General features: G+C 46.9%; 1 protein-coding gene across 1 annotated transcript in view; it reads left to right on the top strand.

Moving 5' to 3' along the window:
- Positions 1-4,490: 4,490 nt before the first annotated feature.
- ARNT2 (aryl hydrocarbon receptor nuclear translocator 2) overlaps positions 4,491-27,473 on the top strand; it is a 135,628-nt gene continuing 112,645 nt past the window's right edge. Inside the window, exons 1-4 of the mRNA XM_063089501.1 lie at positions 4,491-4,603; positions 11,205-11,252; positions 22,438-22,651; positions 26,345-26,558. Coding sequence (XP_062945571.1) covers positions 4,491-4,603; positions 11,205-11,252; positions 22,438-22,651; positions 26,345-26,558 — 589 coding nt within the window. The remainder of the gene's footprint in view (positions 4,604-11,204; positions 11,253-22,437; positions 22,652-26,344; positions 26,559-27,473) is intronic.

Genomic DNA, 27,473 nt, shown 5'->3' with positions numbered 1-27,473 from the left:
AGACAGAGTGACCCCAAAGCATGAACATTTCCTTCGTGCCACCCAAATTCCATCTGGGCCTGTGATCTAGAATCTCAGTGCCAGGACATCTCTCATCACCCTTGGGGAGGGGTGTGACAGGCCACCCAGTCTCTGCTAGGACACCAAGAGAGGCAAAGGCCCTACAGTGAGGTGCAGTGGGTGTCTAAACACATGATAACCCACTTTACCACTTCACCAGCCATGTGGCCAGGGCACAGTACTGACCTGTCCCTGCCCGAGTTCCCTCATCTGTAAAACGGGCATACTTTATATCCACTTCCCATGGTCTTTCTCTTACCCCTTTATAGGTCATAATTACTGAATATTACTTTGGAAGTTCTGGCCAATGAAATAAGACATGAAAAAGAAATCGATCATTTAACCATTTAAAAGGAGAAAATTGCATCATTATTCAGTCAATAGAATTTCTAAACTTAGAAATTTTAGAAGAATGAATGAAAAACTATTAGAACCAATAAATGAATTTGGTGAAAAGGCAAGAAACATAATAATAACCCAAGAAACTCTTTAACCAAGTATGTAAATTTTGAATGGATAATACACAGAACAGTGAGGGAGGGGAGGGCAACACCTGCCTCAGCTTCTGGTCGAATCAGTTGGATCAGCTGCAGTGTAACTGTTCTCATAGCTACTAACTGGTTAGAAAATAACCTGGGAAAAAAGTTCCCATTCACATTAGTAGCAATGACCATAACATACAACACAATATCGCACCCTAATAATACAAAATACCTAGAGGCAAACCAAAGGAGAAATTTTGGGAACTTATGTGATGAAAATGAAAAACTTTATTGAACTAAGAAGGGAATCTTGAGTAAATTTATAGACATATACCAATTACTGGTTGAAAAGTTTAAATGTTGTAAAAATGTCAGTTTTTCCTCAAAATTAATTTGTAGGTTCCAGGTAATACAATTAATTCCCAATTTACTTCTTAATCAAATTATTCAAAAATTTAAATGGGAGAATAAACTAAAAGGAAGGATAAAGAATTCTGAAAGTTGGGAGTAATGAGAGAAACTTGCATCACTAAACATGTTATAAAGTGCAATACTAGAACAAGGATCAATCACTAGGTAATGGACAAAGAAACAGATATTTCTAGAAACAGACACTTTTTCTAAGTACAGATAAAATATAGGATAGGGGGCCACCAAATAAAATTTACAGGGAAAAGGAAAGACTCTTGAATAAATAGGGTTTGGACAATTGATCTTGTCTTCTGATGTGGATTGAATTGTGTTCAAGCCCCCTCCACCCGCCTCCACTAAATCCACGTGTTGAAGTGCTAACCCCTGATGTAACTATGTTTGGAGATGGAGCTTTTAGGAGGGAAAGGTTAAATGAGGTCATAAGGGCTTGGTCCTAATCCAATAAGACTGGTGGCCACATTAGAAGAGAAAGAGAGAGAAACATCTCTCTCCACCGTGTAAAGGACATGGTGAGAAGACAGCCATCCACATACCAGAAAAAAAGAGCCCTCACCAGGAACTGAATTGGCCGACACCTTGATTTTGGACTTCGCAGCCTCCAGAACTGTGAGAAAGTAAAAGTCTATTGTTTAAGCCACCCAGTCTGTGGTATTTTGTTATGGCAGCCCAAGAAAACTAAGACATCTTAAAATGCTACTTCTTAAAACTTTCGCTAGTATTATAAAAAAATCTTCTAGTATGAAAAGCAAAAAACAGACTGGCATAAATATTGTAAAATATTTTCAGAATATATGACATAGTTCTAATTTCTTTATTATAAGAAAAAGAAATATACTCTGAATCTCAGTAGAGGAATGAACACAAGATATACAAATACAGTTTACAAAAGAAGAAATGGAACTAGAGAAGCCAGACCTACTTAAGAAATGTTCTGTGGTGGTGTTGGAGATGTTGAACCTCCATCTGTTATTGCTCGTTTAGCTCCCCTTGCTGGGGATGCATATATACCTGTCAATTTCAAATGATGTGTGTGCATTTGTGAGTTAAGCTCACTCGTTCCCTTCCCTCATCCCATAGTACACTGGCTTTAAGGCACATGCATGTCATCTGTAAGGATTATAGTTGTCTCTGAGCATAATTCTATCACATATAAGTGTAAAATTTCTCCATGGTAGCACGTGTCAGCTTGCACGTGGTATCTTGCACAAGCCTGGAGGGCACTGGCATACACAAGTGGGTCTGTTAAAGGCAGGTTGGTGGTGGGTCTGCTCCCAGGAAGCTGGCCCCATGGATGGACAGCCGAACTTACCCTCAGGGAGCAGCCAGGGAGCACAGTGAGATGCTGATGGGACAGCAAGATGGGCCTGGCCCTGGCCAACTGTGGGTGCCTGGGCAAGCCACCTCGTCTCTCTTTGCCTTGCTTCCCTCATCGGTCTGAGGAAAGGATTGGATTTTCGGTGTTCCTCATCCTTTTTCCCACCAGCCAAGGTTTTGGAGAACTTTACTTTCTGCAACTTGTATTAAAAAAACGATTGGTGTTTTTGTTTTCCCCAAATAAAATTAGATGAATATCATTTTTTCCAAACCACCCTACCTATGCCTTCCACTTGCCACCCCACACCCCTTCTGAGCTGGAGGGTAACTGGGACAGGAAAGAGGAACCTTTCCAGGTTTGGGACAATGGCCAGGATCTCTTCCAGCCTGAAATTTCCTTAACTCGAAGGTGACAATGAAGTAGTTGGTTTTAAAATACTGAAACTAGTGTTGCATGGAATATTAGCCGAGCAGGTAACGCATTTCCAAAGTTTCCACAATTAGAAATATCTATGACGAGCTGAGTTAATCAAAGTTAAACTTCTTTGTATAGGACTTCTCTGTGTGTGTTTAATGGGTGTTGGAATCTCTGGAAAACGGCTAAGTGTGCAGATTTTTCCTAGCATGTTTGACCCTGGGACCCTTTCTCTTGGAGAATGTAAGGGACTGTTGTTCTGTGGAACTTATTTTAAAAAGTGGTGACTTTTATTTTTACCTGATTTTGTTCTTGCAGTGAAGCTGCCCGTCAGATTTGGGACTTAATGGACTTAGTGTGTTTTAGGCTTCATTTCAGAAAAAAATATATACATTTCTTATCAGAAGCAGGCATGTGATAAGGTTGTCAGGTCATCGCTGTTAATCCTGTCTAGCTGTCACAAACCCAGTGCAGTAGTTACCTGAAGAGGAAAGAATTGCTTAAAGAAAGGGATTTTCTTCCTTGAGTACTCTTCTATGGGTACATTGGTTTAAACACAAACCCCAAAAATGCTGTAATAGTTCTCAAAGCTTTGTGAACATAGTAGAGTATCTAAATTAAGATTTTGTTTATTAGTATTTTAAAATTACTTTTCAAGTGTTTTGAGTGGAATAGTTCAAGTTGACCTTCAAATGTGTTTATTAAACATGTCTTTGGACAGTTGTGGCTCAACTGTCACGTGACCCCTGGGTTTGCTGGAAGGAAACAGAGAGCAGTAACCTTTGTTGAATGTGCATTTGACATCCCTAGACCTTCCCGTATTTATCCTGAACTCTCGTATGGAAATATATTTTTTACACTGTTGCTTCCTTAAGAAAAGCTAAGAAAAGCAGACACTTTGAAAGTCATTCCCGAGAACAATAAACAGAATCAGAGAGGCCATTTGAAATATTTATCCTGCCGGAATTGGTCTGGGTAAAGGGTGCCTGAGTTAGGAACCCTCCCAAAGTGGGAAGGAGAAACTTTTTAACCGTGTGGTTTCTTTGAAATCAGCGTTGCTTAACATGGCCTTATTGAGCTTCCGAAAGTGTCTGGCTTATAAGAAATAATGTATGTTGATCACAATGTGCAGGAAAGGTAACGTCATCTAGTGCCAGACCTGCTTATTCTTTAAATTCATATTTATTCCTGGAAGGGCCTGGCTATGGAGACAGGGTGGCTCAGCCTGGTGCAGTGCAGCCTGAAGTGATGGTTTTAACACCTACAGACCTCACTGTCCTCAGCAGGAAGAGAGGAGCCAAGCAGTGCTGTGACACCCAAGGGTTCTGAGTGCAGTCTGCAGGGAGGACCAGCCTTTCTGCTTGAACAGTGCAGAGCACCAGCGAGAGCCTATGCCATCTGGGTTACCAGTAGCTGGGACCATAGGCAGTTCTTTGGACATGCTCCCTGGATTCTTGGATATCTTACCTGCCTACAGGTGACCAGGAGACTGGAGTCCCTTATGAAAGCTGCTAAGCTATACTACTTCTTTTTAACCACTGTTTCAAGCAGTAAATGTGGGAGTACTGCCTGGAAATATCTTTTCCCAGGGGAGAAAGGCAGAGCCCAGAGAGGGAGGAAGGACTCATCCAAGCCACATAACCAGTGACGGTCAGAGCTGCCTGCAGGACCCAGGTCCTGGAGCTGTCCTCCCAGGGGGTACTTCTGGTGCTCCACGACAACTTTCTTGCTTGTTACTGGGTTTTTCTGGCATTGAGAAAACCTCTCATTTTTGCTTAATTCCAGAAATGGCCTCAGACATACCGGGATCGGTGACGTTGCCTGTCGCCCCCATGGCGGCCACTGGACAGGTGAGGATGGCAGGGGCCATGCCTGCCCGCGGAGGAAAGCGGCGTTCCGGGTAAGCAACCCCAGCGTTTCCAGGAACTGGGCTTCATCAATGTTGAGCAATGCTCTTGCCCTGTCAGGAAAATATTGTTTCTCCCCCTCCTGTAGAATAAAAGCTCAGCAGTTTGCATCCTGTTTAGATTTTCAAGATTCCTAAATGTGCACATGCTTTGCCTCTAAGTGTTCTGGGCCTCGGCACCCAGCTGGGGACTTCTGTTTGCTTGTCCTCATGGTGAGAATGTGCTTTGTGAGCCTGCTGGGCTGTGCTCAGGCCATCGGAAGGGAGGGGGCTCACAAAAACCTGCCCAAATGCTCAGCCAGAGCTGGCAGCACTTCCTTTCCTTGGGCTGTCCGTCTCTCAAAGTGGACTACAGGAATTCCTTTCAAAAGACTTGGCTCAAGCCCAGCACCTGAAGGCCGGGCAGCGCGCACTGTACACTGCTCTGCTAGTAAAGCTGAGAGCAGTATGACTGTACTAGTTCTGGTAGGACCAGAAAGACCATCACTCTTGAGCAGATGGAAACAAAAACTGCGTCTGCTCACGATGGATAACGTTTGTAGCTGTGCGCCGAACTGAAAAACAAACTGACCAAGGAAAATTCTGCAGGAAATACGTAACTGACATTTCCTAACCCAATATATCATCCAACCCCTTTTCCCTATTGAATCTGTTTTATTTTCAATGAAATATTTGATAAGCAAGATTGCTCATGAAGTCAAATCAGTTTGTACTTTTGATGCAATTTCTGATAACACACGGCTCCCCAGAAATACAACCGTCCAGTTACAGTGGAACATGCTTCTCACAGCCCAAGGCCTGTGGGTGGGCTCATTTTTAAATGGTCCAGCATTTTAAGCTTGAGAATTTCCTCTAAACCAATGTGATTCTTGAAGGGGGCGGAGGCGGGGGACAGGTATGTATCAGGATCTGGGATGGAGTGGGACAGGGATGAAAAGGCACATTCAGCCTTGTAATTTGGGGTTGTAAGAAAGACTATTGTGAGTCTCTGTATGGACTGTAGTATATAGTCTTTGAAGGAGGGCCTGAGATTTTTATGATTAGTGAGAGGATTAAATAGGCAGAGAAGCTGAGCTCTTGGTCGCACCAGCGTTGCCTTGACTCAGCACACTCAAGTTCACTCTGTGCTGGTGCTGATGCAGCCGATTCTCCATCCTCCATCCGCAGCTGCTGTCATTGCTACAGCGGGACCAGCAGAGCTGTAATGAGCAGTGCTGGTGCCTGGAGCAAAACTCCTCAGATCAGCTCTGTAATAAGTGATGTGGCTTGCCTCTGGGGCTTCCCGCAAACATAGCTTGTTTTAACCAGCCATTCTTGCTAACGAGGTACTAAGCTCAGCTCCTCAGGAGTCCAAGTTGCTAAAAGATAATGTACATGGTGTCACCATATCAACTTACCGATTTTTTTAAATTCCTGGTCTTCTGAAATTCTTTAAAATGCTTATGCACTCTCACTTGCCTTCCTTGGGGACAGAGTCCCATTGCTTGACCAAGTCCTTTCTCAGAAGAGGCCAGCACAGGACTCTGGGATGAGGGAGTGGGGCTGAGTCAGGGCCAAGTCCAGGCAGAGAAGCTCAGGCGCAGCCCAGTATTTGCAGGACTGGGAGCCCTGTCTGTGCCGGGGACTCATCTTTGCGCCTCTGTCGGGAGTTTCACCTCCCCTCCCACAGGGCCTGGCTGAAGTGAGCCAAGGCTACTCCTCTCCCTGGCCTCTGTGTTCCTGACCCTAGCCTGGCTTCCACACCCTCATCTCTGGTTGCTCCCTGAGCTGAGGGTTTGACAGGACTCAGTCTCATTTCTGAAGAAGTCCTCCACAGCTGTCCCTTTCCCACCAGTCACACATGTACACAGCATGGCATTGGTGGCAGACGGGACCCTGAGCAGCTGAGACAGAGCCTAATGTTCAGTTCTACTGACAACCTAGAAAGCAAAGCACCAAGAAAAACGAGAGGATGAGCAGCCACTGCTGACACAGTGCCCGGCTACCCAGCAGGACAGATGAGATAGTGGCCCCTTGAGGTCAGAGCAGCGAGCTTGACCTTCTCCGGGGTGCCTGTCCATTGTCCTTGTTCTTGGGGTCCCTGTGCCTGCTTCCTTTTCCTTCTCAGAGGGAGGGGCAAGCAAACCATGGTTCCATTTCCTAAGCCTCAACAACCTGGGGATTTATGTATCTAAGCAAAGAAACCTCCATTTTCACAGGGCTGGTTCCATAGTAATTCTTACATCTGACGTTTTTGCACATTTTGCTGAAATTCTGTGATTGAGGCCGCCGATGCTCTGGAACTTCTTGGTAACAACCCCTTCGACCACAGCCTAAACACTTAGCTAAGTACAAAGGAGACCCTGATGGAAGTCACCTGCATCAAAGAGCAGGTAACCCATGGCCAGGCCGCTCCTGTGCCATGACGTGGATTTACTGCCACCCTCCCTACCATTGGTTTGGAGTTCTTCCACTTCCTCCTTCCCTCTGAGAATGTGGGACGCAGTTGCACAGACACAGGGAGAGAAGGAAGAGACTCGGGGAATGGGGGTGGTGGGAGAGGGGGAAAGGGTCGGCAAGGACCTTCTTCACACCCCTCCGATTCCTTGCCTAGGTCTTTCCACTCTGACTTGATTGTTCTGGTGGAAGGAAGTGTCCCAAATTCCCAGGATAAGCACCCATCCCGCCCCAGTGTTTCAAAGCCAAGTAGAACTGACCCTCATGGGTTTTGAATCTTGCCTGGCCCAGCTCTGTGGGTCCTTCGCAGCTGGACTTTCTTCCCAGCTGCCTGATAGCCTTCCTCGGGGAGCATCTTAGCAAGCCGTGGGCTCTCCCAGCAGTTGGGACACAAGACGAAGCATCAGAAGTTCCAGATTCTTTGGAAGTGCTTCCACACGTGTGGGAGAAGTGAGCTGAAACACGTCACCTGAGATGCATTTTTGCAGTGACCTACCCAGTCTCAGTGATCGGGGGAGAAGGGGCAGGCAGCAGTGACTAGTTAGGATCTGTGCCCACCCCCGAGGCTAGCCCTTGTTGGGAGTGGAAGTGGAGGTTGTGGTCAGGCATGGATCCATCCCATCCTACTGCCTTGGAGTCCAACGCTAGAGCTCTAAACAAACCATCATCATTGAGGGAAAACTGTTTTCAGGTTGCATACAGCCAATAACCAGCGTCTCCCTGTGATGTAACCTAACCCTGCGGGCTGCTGCAGTGTGGTCAGATAAAAGACTTGTGTACATAAGCAGACATCTCAATTGGTTACATTTATGCATGAGCACTGCTGTTGTCTCAGCAGCTGCTCAGGCTCTGAAGGAAGAGCATTTTCCAGCACCTGTCTCTTCCCAATTTTTTAGCAGCCGCTTCAGGCTGGCCCAGGATTGCTCCTTTGCACTGCTGTTGGACCAGCCCTATTGGCACGACCTTTATCTTTTCTCATCCGGACATGAGTGAATTCTGTTCGGTGGCTCGTATTTGACAGTTATTATTATTATTACACAATCACTGTTAGGGAGATCCACATTGCCCACTCTTAACCAATTGCAAGCTCAGAAATGCCTATTCTGGTTTGTTATCAAGGTCAGAACTCAGGCTCATAGACAGGAGAGAGAGGTAAAGCACATTTGCAGCCCACCTTTTGAAGACTCTCATATCATCCACTCATTGTGCTGAATTCTTCAAAGTGAATACAGTGAGACTTAAAAAAGTCATACATTGATTTCTCTTCTTTATTATCCAGATGCTTCAGTATAATAGAGACACATAAAAGACATAAAACAAAGGATGATTTACTTAGACTTTTTATAGCAGAAGAAATAAAGCGGAGCTTATTGTACTCATATTTAAAGAGAGACTGTGCAGTGGTGACGGAAGACCCAAAGGCAGCATCTTGGCAAGTGTCGCTCTGAAAGCTCCAGTGTGTCCTCAGGACTTGTGTTGTTTTCCGTGTTGCTGATGAGCTGGTGAGACTGTTTTGGGGTGGGGTAATTTATCCTGAGGATTTGAACATTCGTTTATGTACTGATTTATCGCCTGGGTTTGTGCCCACTTTATGTTTTTCTGAATTACTAGATCTGATTGCTGCCCATGTGTGATCACACACATGCACAGGTGAGAGGCACAGTTTCCCTAATTTTTCATGGACCAATCCTGGCTCCCGAGTTTCCAGCAGACTTCAGAAAACTCAGGGTCCAGAGCAGGGCCACCCATCTCTTAAACCCTCTGCTTGGTTGAGCCACAGCCAACCTGGCCAAGCTGGGACCCGTCACCACACGGCTCACTTTTCCATTGTCTGCTCCACGAGGGGCTCAGTACAGAACAGAACAGGCTTTGCTAAAAGCAGGGTGACCAATCTTCCTGGTTTGCCTGGGACACTCAGTTTCAACACGGACGTCCTGGATCCCAGGAATCCTCTCAGTCCTAGGAAAATCAGGATGGTTGGTCACCCCGTATACCCCAAAGATTGTGTAGGCTGTGGAGGAGGGCTGACTAGTGAATTGCATGCTGCGGGAGCCTGATGATCACACTCATATCATGAGCTAAAAGGAATTTTAAAGATAAGTATATGTGTCGCACCCACTTGAGGTTTTGTTAAATGCTTGTACGAGTTCTTTGAGATTTTGAAAGAGCTATTTCTTTTTCTTAACACTGAAACGTTTTTGACCCGGCAGGGTGTTAAGTAACCTTCCTGTGGACAGCAAAATTGCTCTTCCCCATAATGAACACTCGGTGGCAGTGTTGTTCTGTGGCTCTGTAGAATGCCCAGTGGCTTTGGTTGCAATGTTTTTTGGTGGTTATGTCCCAAATGTATTTTCTGGAATGGTAAGGGGATACCTTAGTAATTATGCTGAACATTGATGGCTTTGCTTCATGTAGAAAGCCATGTGTTCATCTCCCACTTGTCCACAACATAGACAACTCTGCAGTGGCTGCCTGGTGCCTGATTTCCCAAACTGCATTGTAGGGGGTGCATGTGTGTCCCCTCAGTGGTGTGTATACAGTCCTTTAACTGTACTTTCCCTTTTGTATCACTTTTCTTCCCCACCTCCCTTCTCTTGTCCATAGATTTTCTGTTATCATTACTGTCATCCTCTCCAATTATCTAACTCCTTTCGTTCTTTTATTCTTAGCCCTTCATACAAAACTTGTGTCTGAGAACCAGGAATTCCAAATTGAGAAGGGATCCATCAGGTCATCCTAAACAAATTAATGCCCAGATTAGAACTCTGGCTGCACTGCACATAAAGCAAAACTAAAATGAACAAAAGATACTATTTTTAAGAAGAAAATACTCTTTTGCTGTATCTGATCCCAGTCTCTAGTTCCTCCAAGTTACCCCAAAGCCTAGAGAATATGATTTGTCTCTTTGGAGACCTCTTGGGTGTGTTCATACAAGGATGGCTCTGGCTGTTTCATGGTCACCTGGGTGTTCTGTGCCTCCCCCAAGTCACCCATTAGCTGTTGTAGCTCCACACTTAGAGCCTGAGGGCTGGAAGCCAGCAGCACTGTGTCTGTAGCTGTGGTCTTTAGCGCACACTCCATTCTCATACTGAGCTGCTCACACAATGAATTTCCCAATCCTGGCTGTCAAGCAGGCTGGCCTCCCTTCTGCTTGGATTTGTGGGAACTGTGCCTCCTCCATGAGGCCCATCGAGAATGGAAAGGGGACTGTAGGAGCTCTGAGACATTCTACCCAAGGGACCCCACTCACCCTGGATGCCCAGGAGGGCTGAGACACCTGTATTAGTCCTCAGTCTCTTCCCCAGAGGCTGCGGGATACCAGTTAAGTGCCCCTCCGCCCTAACATCTTCAGGGGTAATGTTAATTGACATTAAAGAGGCTTCTTTCTTGGTTTCTTTCTTTTTTTTTTTTTTTTGAGAAAAAAGTTTGGGATATCAGTTAAACAAGTATCTATCAAGACTTTTTGTTTTATGTTTATACTGAGAGGCCCTGTAAAGTGGGAATCTGAGTAATCACTTGGTGAGATTCAACAAGCAGACAGCCAATTTGAGTAGCGTAGGCCCCAAACAACCATATCCCCCTCCATGGCCAGGACAATGGCCTTAAATGTCCTTTTCACTTTGACTCATCGAATCCTGCCAAGTTCTCAAGCAGGGCAACCGGTAGTGTGTTTTCTTTTCCTTGTAATCCCTTCAGCACCCTTAAAACTTCCTGTTTTCAAAACCCCTCGCACATTTTTAGTCTGTTAATGTGCCATAAAATAAAATTTAAAAAAAGAAGTTTCGATGTGGAATAAACAATGTGAAGTGAAGGGAAGCAGGTATCCCCAAAGGTGGTGAGAGACAAGGAGTGTTGACCTTTCCAATGCAGTCCAAGCAATCCACTGGCAACCTTCAAGGAGTTCTAGAGGGAAGAGCTGATACATAAGCTTTCCCAACCATATAATTAATGGTGCCCATGCTGAAGACCTTTCAATTTGCTTCTTCCTGTCTTGAACCTGTCTGCTGACTGTGTGGAGAGACTGCTTTTAGCCCTGCCAAAGTTTGGGACCATCAGATAGCAATCTGATGGATTAAAGTTCCTTTTGTTCCAGCAGTTCATGTTACTGGTAAAATGTTCTACCTGTAATCAATGCTCACTTGTGATCCTGCCTTTTCAGAATGGACTTTGATGATGAAGATGGTGAAGGTCCCAGTAAATTTTCAAGGTAAGTTTATTTTATTTTCCTTAGATTTAAAGACGCCAATAGCCAGCAATCACTTTGTTGGAATATACAGGGATTTAATGTCTTTTGTCACTGAAAAAGCCATTGCGTGTATTCTGACCCTCTTACTAGACCCTCAGTCTGCCTCAATATTTGGTGCAGTGGCAGCTAGCTCTCAGCGACCCTGTCACATGCCAGCCCAGATGATCAAAAGATAAGTAACAAGTTCTTAACTGTATGTTTAAGTTAAACAATGACTGCCAATTTTAATGGTCTCCATTTTGAAAGACAGACCTAGAGTTCAAGTTTAGGAAAAAGCTATCAAGACGAGTCCTCTTTTACTATGATAGAAAATAAGTAGAAATATGAGAAGCCTGGGTGGCCCTGTTCTGGATGAAGGATATAACACTTGGTTTTGAGTTTCTTAGAGCCATATCACTCACTGGCCATGTGACAGCAGTTAGCTGGGCTCCGTGGGCCTGTCCTGAGTGCAGACCACCTCCCAGAGAGGGTACTGGGTCACAGGTGCTGGTGGTGTTATATGGGTTACATGCATGAAGAGTAGGGTGGGCCCAGCCCTGTGACTCTTTTATTTATTTCTTCATTGGTTTTGTTTCGTTTAAGGTATGGTAAGAAGGTTGGCAATGTTGAGGGGAAGGCACAAATCAGTCCATCATTCTTAGCAGAATTCCCGCCTGTTCCCAGCTCACTTACGGGAGAGCCCACCTTGACCTTCCCGTCAGCCAAGCTTCCACGCCTTCTTATTCCTGGTCATTGATGAACTTGAACACTTGCCACAGGCGACAGTTGCTTTTCTACTGTGTCCATGGTCCACAGTTCGGACTGACAGCCTCTATTTGTTTCAAAACAGTTTTTCCAAGAACAATTCCATATTGAACCCTGGTCCCCTGAACTACCCTGACTGCTCATCTCCGTGGCAGTTCTTTTTGGTTATGGCTCCTTCTACCCATGTTGTGGTTGCGAATTAAGCACACTTTCCCACAAGTCCAAGAGAAGCATCCATCCTGTTACTTCCCAGGGGTTCCCAGCATCTCCAGGTCCATAGTAAACTTCTCATCATCCTGTAAACTTACCTCCCTCCCAGAGAACGTTTATCTCCATCTTCTGGCTTCAGCTTTGGGAATAACAGCACAGAGGAGATGGGAGAATCTCCATTGCTAACACCTTGGAGTATCTAATCAAAACAAGACACGCGTTTCACCCACAAAAGCGTGAATTGTTTTTCCCTCTGTGCAGACAGAACCCCTGCTTGGATGTCGACCCATTTCTTAGGATACGTTTTAGCAGCAGGGCTGATTTGTTCCTGAGATGGAGCTAGCTTCAGAAATAAGGGCACGTGTCTCCCTGGCCCAGTTTGTACTCCCCATACACAGCCTCCCTTTATAAGGGAACAATGACTTTGATTCCTCTGCATCAAAACTCCCCTTGAGATAACATTCCATAGCACGTTAACCTCAGGAAATGATGATTCCTGGGGTCCCAGGATACAAAGAGGAGGAGAGATGTTTATTTGACATTGAAGATCAGTGTCAGTGATGGGATGACAGTGCGCAGATACAGAGGGCTCATTGTGTTAGGCTCGATCGGTAAGAAACAGAAACCCTAGACTCCGTGCAGCTGTCGCATGAGCCCTTCAGGTTCAGTCCTAGGCTTCTGCGAACCGTGTCCTTTCCCCTACACATTAAAAATAAGAGAGAAGGATGGGACGTGAAGTCATGAACGGGGTTGAGTTTGTAGGACCCCGGAGGCCACTTCACTCTCTTGCAATAGGATCATTCATGGACCCATAGTTGATGGGCCCATGGGTGCATCTGAGCTGCTCAGAGTTAACCCCCAACCCCTCCACTTTGCCGGTGGCTGTGGCTGCTGTCTCGGGGAGGGGTGGAGAGTCTGTTCCGATGGTCTCCTGCCAGCGGTGACATGGCATGCCCTGGGGCACTCCTGTTTCCTGCTTCTTGCCTACCGTCAGTCAAGAGAAGTCCCCTCAGGTGAGGCCCCAGAAGAGATGGCAGCTGAGATGCAAGCCAGTGCCCACTGTAGTGTGTTGACCCAGAACCCCAGGCAAGGTGCAGTGCTGTGATTTCTGTCCCCTAATGTGTATTCAACCTACTTTCCCAGCTTTTGTCAAGAGTGGTCCCAAATTCAAATGCCCTGCCTATCATCAGATCTCATGTCTCAAGCTTTGATTTGGGAAATATGGTCATAGTCACCTAGGAGCTAAGTCATAGCCTATTTGCTGTGGTTCCTACCTTAACACAGCTAGGCCCATCACAGCAGGCCTCAGATGGAGGCTGCCCAGTTCTGCCTGACCTCACATGCACATACACGCACATGCACACACACACACTTGTGCACATATGCTCCAGCATCCTGCCTTTTAGGGCCAGAAGCTAAAAGTCCCAGGCCCTGGTGGGGCAGAAGCCAGGCTGCGGTGGGCTGAGGATTGGCTGGGAGATAAGGAAGTGAAGGTGAGTGAGGACAGCACTCTGAGAAGTTTGGATGTGGGTGAAAAGGGAGAGGGCATTTAGGTCTCAGGGAGGGAGTACTTTTCAAGGATGGGAAGACCATGAGTGCATCTGCATGAGGAGGAGAAAGAGAGGGGTTAGCCAGAGAGTTGGAAGATTCGGGATTGAGGCTGGGGAGAGATGGATCAGCCAGAGAGTTGGAAGATTCAGGATTAAGGCTGGGGAGAGATGGATCCAGAGGCTGGGGGGAGGAGGGACAGATGTGAGCCCACCCAGAAGACCACTCCTCTGAGGCAGAGGGAAGGAGCTGCAGACGCAGCTAAGCATAACGCTGGTGGCTGAGTCAGATGTTGAGGAGGTAAATTCTGGTGGCTTCTACTCTCTGGGTTAAGCAGGAAGTGTAGCTGGGTGCAGTAGATGGTCAGAAATTGAATAGTGTGCTGGAGAGAAGTTTGGGATTCCCCCGGGTTGAATTCAAAGGAGGCAAAATGTAAAAACTTTAGATGGTATTTGAAATTGTAGGCCGCCAGCGAGAGGTGGCTCCAATCTGTATTAATGTCTCGTTTCCCTCCAGCAACACCTGGCTGGTTGGATACAGGATGAGACAGACTTCTCATGACTCAGAGCTAGGGGGTCAGGGCAGGTGCACCAGAGGGACGGGGTCAAGGTGGTGAAGATATTGGTGAGAGGGGGTGGGAGGCCACGCTCCATGGGAGCAGAGTGAGGCCAGGAGCCGGCGAGGACAGAGAGCTGATCCCGGGAGGGAAGGAGGGCGTGGGGAGGCTGAAAGTGGGAGTGTGGTCCAAGGATAGTTCTGGTTTTGTGGGAGTCTGAGAGGGCTGGAAGTAGGAAGCTGTGATCAAATAGTGGGAAGTTGCAACCATGGGAGAGGCTGGCTGAGGTCTGGTGGAGGAGGGGATGGTCATGGGAGACGGGGTGGCGAGGGGACGGGAAGGTGCCCTCCACGCTGGCTCCTGCTGAGGCTGTCGTGGTATCTGCATGGGTGACCGGCGGTGACAGTGAGAAAGAGCCCTGAGATGGCAGGGCCGGGTGACATGTGCCTCAGAGGAGGAGGCCAGAACGAGGGGTGCAGGCCGCCTTTTCTTCTGGGGCTGGGCCTGAGAAAGCAGCGCCGCCAGCGAGCGCGTGACCTCACCTCCTCTTGCGGAATTCCCGTTATCAAGTCACCCATGCCAACAGCGGCTGATGAGAGCTCTCCGTCTCCGGGAAAACTGATTACACACCAGAAAGTCATTCTCCAGAGACGAGCCTCCCTGGCAGCTGGGAGTGGTGCTGCCTTCAGAGAGGTCAGCAGCAGCCCCTCCCTGGTCTCCCTCCCTACGTGGACGGCTCTGGTGTCCCTGGGAGGTGCATGCCCATTTTGTCTAGCATGTCCTGCACCCCACACCCAAGGAGAGGCCAAAAACCTTCTATCACACTGAGCAGTTCAGGAGCGTCTTCCTGCTCTAACAATCCCATGGGTTGATACGTTTTCTATGGAGTCCTGGGATTTCTTCCTGTGCCTGCAGCTGGGGTCAGCTGCCACCAATGGGTAGTGGCATCTTGAATATTGTTTAATTGGGGGACAGCTGACATCCTGGAGTCAAAGTTGCACACTGTGCCCTTCATGTGACTTATATATGTTTGTGTGTAATATTTCATTAAAATGTTTTATGGAAACCTAGCTAACACAAATACCTTTTTATGTTAGATGTATAACTCAGGAACAGCCAAATACTCACTCCCAACACCTTTATCCTTGTCACGGGGTGTTATCAACCTGATTTTTGCGTGTTCGGACTCCTTCTGTGCCCTCTCTCAAAAGACCCCCAAAACCTCCCAAGGAGTTCTCACAGCTGTTTCTGTGGACTCAGTTCGCAGTGCTGGGGCCTCCTAAGAGCTTGGAATCCAAAGCCCTTGTGGAAGGGCTTGCTAGCCTCTCTCTCACCTTCAACATTAAGTGACCTCCATCGGCTGTTTCCTGGGGAGTTTGGAGCACTCAGTTGCACCAGTCTCAAATCATTCCTTATATTTTGCAGGATCTTGCCATTGCACCTCTAAACTTATCTAAAAGTAAAGATATGCATGATGAGAAGTTTCTGCAAAATGGACCTTTTGTTTTTTCATCTCACCCATTTTGATACTTCCCTCTTAATCTTGTGTGGTATTTAAGCTCATAGGCATTTTTTCCCTGGCTTTATATGTTGTCGTGATTTTTTAGTTTTAATCTCTCAGTCTGAATTTACCGCCTCTGTTTTGTGTATGATCATCAAAACCCCCATCTCGACAAGGACAAACATGCGAGGCAGGCATGTCCTGCAGAGATCTTTCCTGGCAGAAAAAGAAGTGGTGGGTTCCCAGCTGTCTTAGTCTGTGCAGTTTGGCTTAGAGAGCTGGTTACTTTGTTTCTAGATGAGGAAATGCTCAAAGTACTGCTGATGCAGAGGATGACCAGGTAGCAGCAAGGATTACCCATTTTTGTTGACCTAATCTTCTCAGTCACCACGTGTGGGACACACTGGATGGACTATACAGGTCTCTTCCAAGCAGGAAGAAGTCCAGCTGAACCTTTATGATGCTGCAGAGCAAACACACACCATGAGCCCTTCCAGACTTCACTGGCTTTCTCCCTGCCTTGGCTTTCTTGATTCTTATGAACCAGAAAAGTGCTGCAGAGAAGGTGGATAGAACTCAGTACATGTAGCCCATGAGCAACCAAAGTTCATGTTGTTTCGGTGGGTTAGGGTTAGGATCAGGGTTAGAACACACTGGAATGAAATCTGTTTTAGAAGGAGGCCTGTGTAACATCATGCCAATATGGATAGGCTGTTTCTTCCTACAAGACGTTTGGTGCTCGTGTGACTGACCTGCAGTTTGGTGTCTTTCTTACCGTGTTCAGCTACCCCTTCTGTTTTTCTACTGGAGAGATTAACCTTGATTTGAGATGATAGTGCCTGGATAACACTGGGTTCTGTGGTGGGAGGGAAGGAATCTTAACTAGTCCTGAGCTTTGTCTCTTTGGAAACTACCAGGCATTTCCTACCCCCACAAAGTCTTAAATATCCTTGCCCCCCAGGCTCTCCAGGCATTATAGCTCTGCGTCCAGGACCATTGAGCGCTCTGCTGAGGAGAGGTAGTGAGAGACACAGCAGGCATCAGAGCAGGCCTGGTCCAAGTCCTAAATCCTCAGTGTACCTCTCTAAGCCTCAGGTTCCTCTTCCACGGAGAGGGGACATACTTCCTTTACTGGGTGGTGGTATCAAATGCAGTCACAGCTGGGAAGCACTTGGTAAGCTGTAAGGTGCTATAGAAACAGGCAGCAGGTGTGTCCCGCTGGGAACGGGATTATCAAAGGCACTGGGCCTGGGCCCCCTCTTTAGAGGATCTGGGTTTTCTCAGGCTTCTCCCTGTGTTTTGGGTGAGCTTGTGTTCAGCCTAGATACATGGGTACCTTGTAGTTACCTTGCAGAAAACCATGACTTGGTTGGCTGCTGGGGAGCAGGACACCTGAGAACAGAGAGGACATCCTTTGCCCTTCCTGGAGAAGCCTCGGAATCTGGGGAAACTGCCCAACTGGATATGCCTCTGCGGGTTCCCTCCACAGGCTTGTGACCAGCCCTCCATGGGGCTTCCCCAAATGACTTTCCTCTGGCCTTTGTGGCTTTCACAACGCCCTGCCGTGCTACCTGGGAGGGGCTGGCCAGGAAGGACGTTCCATGAAAGCCCAGCAAGATACAGTCTTCCCTCCTGGGTGTCGGTGAGGAGGGACCAGAGCCAGCCTGTGCCCGAGACTACATTCGAGGCTGCTGACAGCTGAAAAGAACTCATGTGTAGCCACCCAAGCAGCCCCTCTTGGTCTGGATGGTTCCCCAGCCTAACTCTGAAGGCCAGGTGGTATGTGCCTCTGCAGAGGGTCTCTTCCCACAGTTCCGACTCCTCCCTTGCTGGTCAGCTCTCAGGGAGAAATCCATAGCATGGTGAGAAGGGGACTGATGTTTCTTTTGCAAGAGAAGTGCTGAAGACCTCTATCAAATCAGGAATTGTAGGCAGAAAGCCTGTCCATTCAGTAATTTAGGGCATGCACAGTTTGGTGAATGGTCCAACAGCAGAGGCTATCGCCCTGTGAGTTCTGAAAAGGAAAAATCTCCTGGTGACCCATCTTCCCATTTTGATGCAATCTGGGGAAAGGAGCACAAACCTCACCCTGTGTGAGGCTGTCCCAAAGCCTGATGGCTGTGAGAGTGGGGCTGTTTGGTGATGTCTACCCAGGTGGAGGAGGTGGGGAGAAGCATTTTGCTGGTTTTCGGCAGGTCTGTTGTTGGGACCACAGTGGTCTAGAGGTGGTGTGGATAACAGGAGGTAGAAATGGAAGCTGAAGGGTCATCAAGAAATGTGGCCTTGGTGCCGTCTGCAGCAGGGCTGCTCTGCAAACAGTCCATGTGTGACCCATGTGGCTGCAACGCTGGTGACCTTGCATAGTTACCAGTGGTATTGTTTCCAGTGCTGACTTCCCAGATTTGGACCATGACAGTACAGGTGCCTTGACTAGAGCTGAACCTGGTCATGAATTGATGGTATCCTATGTTGGTCCACCCACTGTCTATAGGAGCAAAGAGAGGTGACAGAAGGCACTGAAGTTTACTGTGTGGCTCCTCGAGGCCAGGCCTGCTTGGGGGCTCTTGGTGTCTCAGGGACCTCAGGTTCCTGGATATTTCCCTGGGACCTGTGCTCAGGAAGGTCTTCCTATGGCACACTCTCCCACATCCTCTCCTTCCTGTGCAGTGTATGAGGGAAGGACACAGGGCTGGTGTAGCCCTTGGTCACTCTCTCTTGCCCCTGCTGCTCTGTGAACTGTCTGCCCACCCAGCACCCGTCCCCAGCGCCCAGCACGGTGCCTCCGAGACCCTGCAGCATGCCTCAGGTGTCTCGGGCCTGAGGCGATGGGACAGGTCCCAGCATGGGGCAGTCTTATTCCATCTGCCTCTGCTGGGTCTGTGGTTCCCCTCTTGTGGGAGATGAGAGACTCAACCACCAACAACAGAGTTTAAGGATGACCTTTACTGAGATCTTGTAAAATTCTCCTTTTTGTATCTTAACCAAGATTAGGGTAGACTTCACTGTTCTCATTAAACTTAGGAGGCCCCCCTTTGGAGCAGTTGGAAAAGAAGCCCAAGTCACGTGTAGTTAGTTACACCTCTTCTTACTGTGCCCTTGATTTCCATGGCTGGGTTTGGGCCAAACTCGGGGTCCTCTTGGCCAGCAGAGGAGTATTTGGAGCTGACAGCACTGCCTGTGTCTCCACTGTCATTGCTGCAGAGCCTCTGGTCCTGCTCTCATATATGTAGGCGCTAGTTTCTGTATTGGTGCTGCTCGGTCCCCAACAAGTGTGTGGGGCTCACGTAATGCACTTAACGCCAAGTTCACAGGCCCACCCTACAGCTCCTCCGAGCAGGCCCCAGATCACCTCTTCACCCTGGGCGAGATGGCCTTGGTCCAGCAAGCATATCGTGGAATAATGTGTCTTCCTGTGTTCACAAGCTGGCATTTTTTCCTCCCTGCTCCCCCATCTCCACGAAAGCTTCAAAGTGAAACTATACATACATATACGCATGCTGCTTATTTATCAAATCTTGTTGCTAGGTAACTGGTGGCTCTCAGTCATTTTGACATTCTGCTCGTAACTTTATCCATCTCAATTTCATCAAGTATAAAATGGTTGGAGCATTTTCTGGGCTAGTCACTGAATACAGTCAGTTTGTAAATGATTGCCCTGAGGTTGCCTTCTTCACGCACATTATCTCACAAATCAGGTTTATCGAGCCCTGCGGTGAAGTTTCTTTAGATCTCTGTTTAAGAACCTCACAAAGATTTTCTTCCCCTGAAATGTTTATAAAGTAAAAGTTTCCATGGCAATATAGTACAGCCTCTTTTGGAAGACAGTATCAGAAGCAAGTGTGCCTCTGGTCCTACACTGGAGGAGTCACCGCAGTAACTAGCTGAGAAGTTTGAACTTGACTCTGTAAGTCTTGGGGCACCACGAAAGGAATTTAAGGGAAGGGTGGGTTTGCATTTTGAGAAATACCGGTTGGCCACAACATGAGGACTGAAATAGAGGGAGATGAGACTGGAGAAAGAGGAGGCTGTCAGAGACAAGGTGAAAAGTGGTGACAGCCACTGTGGGCAGTCAGGGGGGTCAAGGAGTGTCTGCAAGAGTCTTGATGGAGACAGAATTTCAAAGGAAAGAAGCAATTAAACATGTGCTGAATTGAAGACAAGTAGGAGTGGACCTCACATTCTTGTGTCACTGAGAGACGATGAGTAGTTGAATGTGTGTTGGAGTAGAGGAGGGGGCGGTGTGTAAGGCCTGGTTAGGGAGGTCCTAAAAGTCAGGCTGAGGAACTGGAATGTGGACTCCTGGTGGCACGAGCAACTTCAGGTGTTGCTTTAAGCAGATGAGAGGAAGTCCTGTCCTCCAGGGTCCCCAGCAGGAGTGTGCAGGACAGGTGGAATGAATTACCGGGTCCTGCATGATGAATAGACTGTCCACAGGTGGCCGGAGCCCCTGACTGCCATCTCAGCCACTTCAGCAGCTCCAGGCAGTATCCTCTGTGTACCACCTCCCTCTAGTCTGCCTTGATGAGTGCGAGCCGGTGAGGTGGGGGAGAACACACCTCCGCGAGCTTACCACAGCCAGCGCCTCCAGGGCCACCGGTGACAAGTGCCTAGCTGAGGGCACAGGTGCAGGGGATACTGATGAAGACCCAGTTCAGTGGAGCTGCCAATGCTTATTTACCTGCTTGAGGAAAGGAATCCTGTGTCTTTTCCAGGGCAGGATTCCTGCATGCGCTGGGGAACTCAGCAATCCCCTAACCAAATTCCCCCTTTTCATCACTTTCTCTCTCTCTCTCTGTGATTGCCACCACCAACCCTCTTCTTCTCTGGTTATCTTTAATCATCCCTACCCAGGAATGTGTTTGCTCTGTGGAGCAAGAGCATTCGTGCTGGGACTGGTGTGTTTCCACCAGTCCAGTGGGTCAGCTCCAAGCGTTCTCCCTGTGGGCAGGAGGAGAGCACCAGGCCTCCAGAATCCCTTTACTGGTCTCAGCCTTGGTCTCCAGCCGCAGGGTCATGTAACATCAAGCCTCTGTTATGAGCCTGGCTGCCTTGACAGCTTCTCTTTGTGGTCTGCAACGTTTCCCAGCTTCTCCTGCTCCTGGACCCTCTCCTGCAGGCCACAGCTCTTTCCTTCCATCTAGGCCTGTCTGCTCACCACGCTCACATGCTCCATCCCAATTACAGGTCTTTCTTTGACCCTGCTGATCACCATCCCAGAAGACACCCCCCCGTACCCACTGACAGGTTAGGCACAGCTCCTCCCGGGTCCTCCTCCCCTCCTCTCCCAGCCCATCGCGGCCCCAGCACCACTTCCTCCTCTTCCCTCTTGTCCTCTCTTGTGGTTTTTACTTTCCACTGTTTTTTGGAGCATTCACTCATATTCTGCCTCATTTCCACTGTGCAAGGTGTATGTTTTACATTCCTAATTAAACCTCGGCTGCTTGAGGACAGGGGTTGGGTGTTCCTTGTCTTCTCCACCACCCTTGTGTATGGAAGGTGCACACGGAACAGCTCGGGTCAGCTAGCTGCGGTGACCTCTACTGCAGTCTCTCTCCCTCCCTCTGTGCCCCGCTGTTTGCATGTTCACAGACAGCCTCAGCATGTGAGACGTGCAGGTAATCAGGGCTGATTAGCACGTCTGTTCCCCAGACTGGTAGGATGGGGTGCTAAGCCTATTTAATACCTGTGGTGTTTGGAGGTGGCCTTGCCCGGGGTTGTTCCTTTCCTGCTGTTAGTGTTGCTCTTGTTCTTTGAGCACCAGCAAAACCCTAAATCCTGCCACAGACAGGTGGTGTATTTTTAGACAATTCTTTTATCCCAAGTAACAGCTTTGTCTTAGTGTTGTTGAACTGGGTTGGCTGTGACTCTCTCTCAAGCCTAAGTTAATAATCCTGAAATGGGAACATTCTACCATCCCTTCTGCTGGTTTTCTGTCTTAACACATTGCAGAGATTGAGTTCAGTAATTCCTTGCAGTACTTTTTTAAAAATTAGCTATTTGTTGTTTAATAAGCCAGGGGTGCACCCGTTCTGTCACGATACTGCAGAAAATGTGTTGGGTGTAGAACAAAGCTTGTTCACAACCTTATATAAAGTAAGTTTATGGTCTACTTAGTGACATAAAGAATAGCAAGGCTATATAGCACTTATTATAAGGTCAGTGTAAACCATATGTTCAAGCAGTCAGTAACTACGTTTAGTGTGTGTCTGTGTGTATGTGTGCACATCCATGGACAGATTCATGTGCACACATAGAAAGCATGTCGGAAAATTTTATTTTGCTGAAATATCGTGTCTTAATTTTTATGCTTATTAAAAAGTATTTAAGTAAATGGGAATAATTAGAAGATTGTAATACCTATTTAGAGACTGAACCTGTAGAAGCTTCCACATGTAGATACCAGAGCCTGTGGAAGTGTCTGAAGAGCCGCTTTGCACAATATGTATTCCAAGCACCCAGCTACCACGAGTCAGGCCCCGTTTCTCAGTCACTTGGTGTTAGCAATGTGTCATTTTATCCCATCACATAGTAACCCCTAATCTGGAACTTCTCTTTTCGCCCCTGCTGCTCTCATGCTTTCTGGGAAGAGAGAATCATAGCGAAATTGAAAGGCGCAGGAGGAACAAGATGACCCAATACATCACGGAGCTCTCGGACATGGTCCCCACATGCAGCGCCCTGGCCCGGAAGCCGGACAAGCTCACCATTCTCCGCATGGCTGTGTCGCACATGAAGTCCATGAGGGGCACCGGGAACAAGTCCACAGACGGCGCGTACAAGCCTTCCTTCCTCACGGAGCAGGTGCCTGGACAGCACTGGGGTGGTCCTTTCCCCCCTGAGAGCGTCATCCTTGGGAGGGGGAGAATCACAGCATCACCAAGATGAAGTAAACTATGTGGGGAAACAGGGTTCAAAGCTGAGGAAGGGATGAAGCCAAGAAATTTTGTTTTTACTCTTCACCAAGAAGTTCTCTTCAAGAGAGTGTGCGTCATATCTTTGAGTCTTCTCAAAGAAGACTTGATATTTCCTTAATGAGGCATCACCCAAAAATTATATTGAGCTTCTGAGCAATGTGCTTAGCATGCTGACACAGGAAGAAGTCAGTAAAACACACAATTCTTGTGTGCTAGAATAGCAGTGATGGCTAGCCTGTGGAAGTTACGGGAGCAGTGATAGCAGTCATAGAACAAGGACTGTTATAGCTGGCACTTAGCAGGCAATCACTATGTACCTGGTCTAAGTCCTGTCTTTCTGTGCATTATTTTATTTACTCCTTATTCTAGCCCAGTGAAGAAGCCACTATTATTCGTCCCTGTTTTATAGATGAGGAAGTTGAGGCTTAGAGAGAGTCAGCAAATTGCCCAGAGTCAATCAGCTGTTTAATGAAGGAGCCAGGAGTCGGTCCAATGAAGACTGGTTGATAGGACCCCAGAGCCATATTTTTAACACCTACACTAGTCTTTGAATAGTTGGGAAGAAGAGACACATGAAATAGTGAGATGGTATTTTATAAATGGACTTATATGAACTCTAAGGCCTGTGTCCGGAGTCTTTATCCTCCCACATTCTGGTCCTAGAGCACATTGGCAAAAGCTCCAAGCTTCAGATGGCTCGTCTATGAAATGAACTTGGAACTTTTTGCCTTCCTGACTCTGAGAGCTCTTGCAGGATAAATTATACGATGGTTTTGAAAGCACTTTGTATATGGTGGATGGGGGGGAAAAACAAAATTATATGATTTTCAGGGAAAGTGTAGAATCCCAAAAGTAATGGAGTAACAGGATGCAGAGCATGCGGCCAAAGTTAAATAGAGTAGAAGTGGCCTGGTGTCACCCGAGGGGACTTCTCACGACAGTGACAGCATTGGTAGGCTGTGAGGGAGCTGTAAAAGGGACTTCACAAAAGGGGAGCAGTGTGCACAGAGGTAAGACTGGAGAAGGTTTGGTTGGGAGACAGAATCTTGTATTCTGCCGGAGTGAGAATCTATTCACATTGTGGGAATTAGGTTTAGAAAAAGAACAAGGGAAGAGGAACTCACATGTATTACTGTCTGTTCGTGCAGACATTATAGCAAGTGCTTTACCTACTCGGTCCCTTTTCATATCACCCCAGTGGTCATGTGGTCCCTCATTTCATGGGTGCCAGCAAGGTGTGGCAGTGGTCATGTCTGCCACGTGGAGGACATGGAGCATGGAGGTTCAGAGCATGGGCTTCAAGCCTTGTTTCCACCTCTGTAGAAACGAATGCATAATAGCTCCTAGCTCGTGTGGCTGTGGTGAGGAAGAAAACGAGTGTAGACTGTTTAACAAGGGGCTTGGAGTACAGTGAAGCATGAGTAGCTGGTAGGTAACCAGATAGAAATTTATTAAGCACTGCTAACTGCTAGGGTCAGTAAAAAGCTTACTCTCTATATTTCTTTAACCCTTACAAAAATCCTGCAGGGCCAATATTTGAAATGATCTCTTTATCTTTAAATGACTGGGGATTATGAAAGTGGAATGGAGAGAGGAGGTAGCTGTGCATGTCATATGAGTCCTGCCCATGTTTCTCTCTCGGCTACTTGATGATGATGATAACAGCTACATTTATGAAGCACCTACTATGTGCCAGGCCCTTACTAAGTCCTTCACACACAAGATCTCATTTAACCTCACAAAATCTCACTGAAAAAAAAACTGCATGAAAAAACAGAAGCTGAGGACATTAAGTCACATGCCCAAAGTTGCACAGCTGAGTGGGAGAGCCATGGGTGATAATCTCCTTTTACTCCAAACTCCATGCTCTTAGGATTCAGGGCACAGGACCTTGGTAATGAGTGCCGTGCTCCCAGAAGATGAACACGAGGAGGAGAGTAGGAGAAAGAGGGGTCCATGGTGAGGGTAAGGCTTCATCCTATGTGACCTTCCCAGAATCCTTGCAAACTGGGTGAAAACATGAATATGTAAATGAAGTCATTCACCTCTGCTTCCTCTCCTCTAGTAACAGAGAATTCGCCACTTCCCCAGACATCCTGTTTCATCTTTTTATGTAACAGCTCTTACTGTTGGGAAGATCTTCCCAGTACCGAAAATAAAAATGCTGACCCAATCCTCTGAACTAAATGTGCATCTAGGAAATACAGAACAGCAGAAGTGCAAAACAAGAGAAATGAGCAAAATAAACTTACCCTTGAAAAATACTTGTACACTCTGCTTCCGCCCTAGTTTCCCAGGCTGAGGATATTAGAATTCCTCCCAGCCAAATGCTTAAAGACACTCATAAAGCTCCCTGGGTTCTGCCATGAGCAGGTCAACATTTGCTAGTCTTTGGGTCCTTGATCCCCCCTCGGGGACTGGGATGCAGGGCAGGGCCAGAGGCTGCAGACTCTCCAGCTTTTGCCTCCACTCAGCTGGCCCTTGATGTATATCACAGTAGGACTTCCACATAAAATTACACTTGAACAAAGGATTCTCACCCAATATGTTTGCCAAGCACTGACCTGGAAGGATACCTTTGTTCTTTGGAGCCTGAGCAGTGCATAAAGTGGTTGGAAAGGTGGCTGTGGGGCAGAAACAGGTACAGAGCCGATTTCATTCAGCAGGAAAGGGCTCCTTAGCTTGATGTGAGAATAGCAGGGGTGGCTACACCTGAGATGCCTCAGGCACTACAAAGAAAAGACATCTCATTTTATTAAAGTTGATTTTTCCCCATCCACGTCCCCTGGGGATGATGGCAATGCTTCCTGCTTCCCATTCATTGATCCCAAGCAGCCTTAAATGACAGTCATGACCCGATGAGTCAATGTGACCCCAGGGCTGGTTCTCCAAACCTCCTCTCACTGTAAAGTGATATGGATAATGTTATATGCCCTGCCTCCTCTCGGGATTACTCTGAGAGTCTGTCAAGATGATGGTGATGGTTGTCAGAGTTTTGAAGCCTGGCAGACATGCAGGTGTAAGGGGGCACTTTTAAACCTAATGCCAGCATTCAGCTCAGAAATACAAAGAGAAGAGGAAAAAAAGTGTACTGTCATGCTGTGGGTGGGGAACACATGGTCCCCTTCCTTCTCTCTTCTCACCTTCCCATTCTCCTTCTCTTCCTTCCATCCAGCACCTTTGGTGCCACACACTTTGTGCCATGCTTTTCTGCTCCAGTGACATGACTGCAGTTTGAATGTGTGAGTCAGGCTGTTCACACCTCTGGCAACCCAGCATCTTCTGGTGATTGCTCCTTGCTCTCCCATTCCCTTGGGCAGGAACTATCCTCTCTCCCTAAGAAAGGACTGGTTAAGACAGGGCTGACAGTGTTTAGAGTAGCTGTATCTTAGGGATGGTGCATGCTTTGTGCATTTTTCTAGCTCATTTCCCAGTAAGAAAAAAAACACTCAACATTTCCCAAACTATTTGCATACTAGAATGAATATCTAAATAAAAGAAGTTGAAGATTGCTAATAAGAAAGTTTAACTGGCTTGGGTCTGTCAGTGGGTTGTGCTCATCATAATCTTTTCTTCCCAGGAGCTGAAGCATCTCATCCTTGAAGCAGCTGATGGATTTCTGTTTGTAGTGGCGGCTGAGACAGGACGAGTGATTTATGTGTCTGACTCCGTCACCCCTGTTCTGAACCAGCCCCAGTCAGAGTGGTTTGGGAGTACTCTCTATGAACAAGTACATCCTGATGATGTGGAGAAGCTGAGAGAGCAGCTGTGCACCTCAGAAAACTCAATGACAGGTCAGTGTAGCTCCCTCTGTGAAGATGTTTGACTCTAGAAAAAAAATTATTTCAGTAAACAGACCAGGAAGCTGGAGATTATAAAAAAGCTACCTAAAGGTGAGTGGATATATGAGTATTTGACTTGGCTCATGGATGGCTTTATTCACTCAATAACATTTTTAAAATCCATTTTTAATACATCACTTTTTCTGTATTTTACCTGCAATTAGTGTACATTGCCACTAGGAGTCACCATTGATACATTAGTCAGATCCTCATGCTGTGTAGTGAGGTTTATGCATCAAGTGTGTGATTATTTGTGATCCTGCTCATAGACACTCATTACCCAGGCCTTAGTTACCTGAAATGTAGTTCCTTATTGAAACATTTAAATACAGTCATTCTGCTATAACATACATGTTCTTAAAAATCACTGCAGTATACACAATCATGCAATAAGAACTACAGGATTTATGGGGGGGGGAGTGGGTTAAGAGCACAACACTCAATAATTTGTCAGTAGCAGGTAAAAGCAAAAACAGGAACCATTTAAAATGGTAGCACAGCTTTACACATTAAGTGGTTAAGAAATTTATAAATATTACCATAAACATGGCACTGTGGTTTGCTTGTGGAAATGAGTCTCAGAAAGTATTGCCATTTGCGTGTTACTGTGAAATGGTGGAAAGAAAGTCATGTGAAATTAGACGAAGAGTTTTAACACCAGATGTGGATTAGTGTGGCTTATTACATGCAGTGAACTGAGAGAGCTGGTGGATGCCCAAGGTGAGTGAATTTTGTGTATTGTTATGTGGCTTGGTTCAGCTGGGTGCAGTTTTCTGTCTTCATCTAGTAATTCTCGCAGATAAGCAAACACAAAATTCACATTATGCTCAATTGTTCCCTAGTATGTCCATCACATTGGAACAAATT

Source organism: Cynocephalus volans, chromosome 3, assembly GCF_027409185.1.
Source record: "Cynocephalus volans isolate mCynVol1 chromosome 3, mCynVol1.pri, whole genome shotgun sequence".
In the NCBI taxonomy this organism is placed as follows: Eukaryota; Metazoa; Chordata; class Mammalia; order Dermoptera; family Cynocephalidae; genus Cynocephalus; species Cynocephalus volans.
Note: the sequence above shows the minus strand (reverse complement) of the source record. Positions and strands in the feature narration are given on the sequence as shown.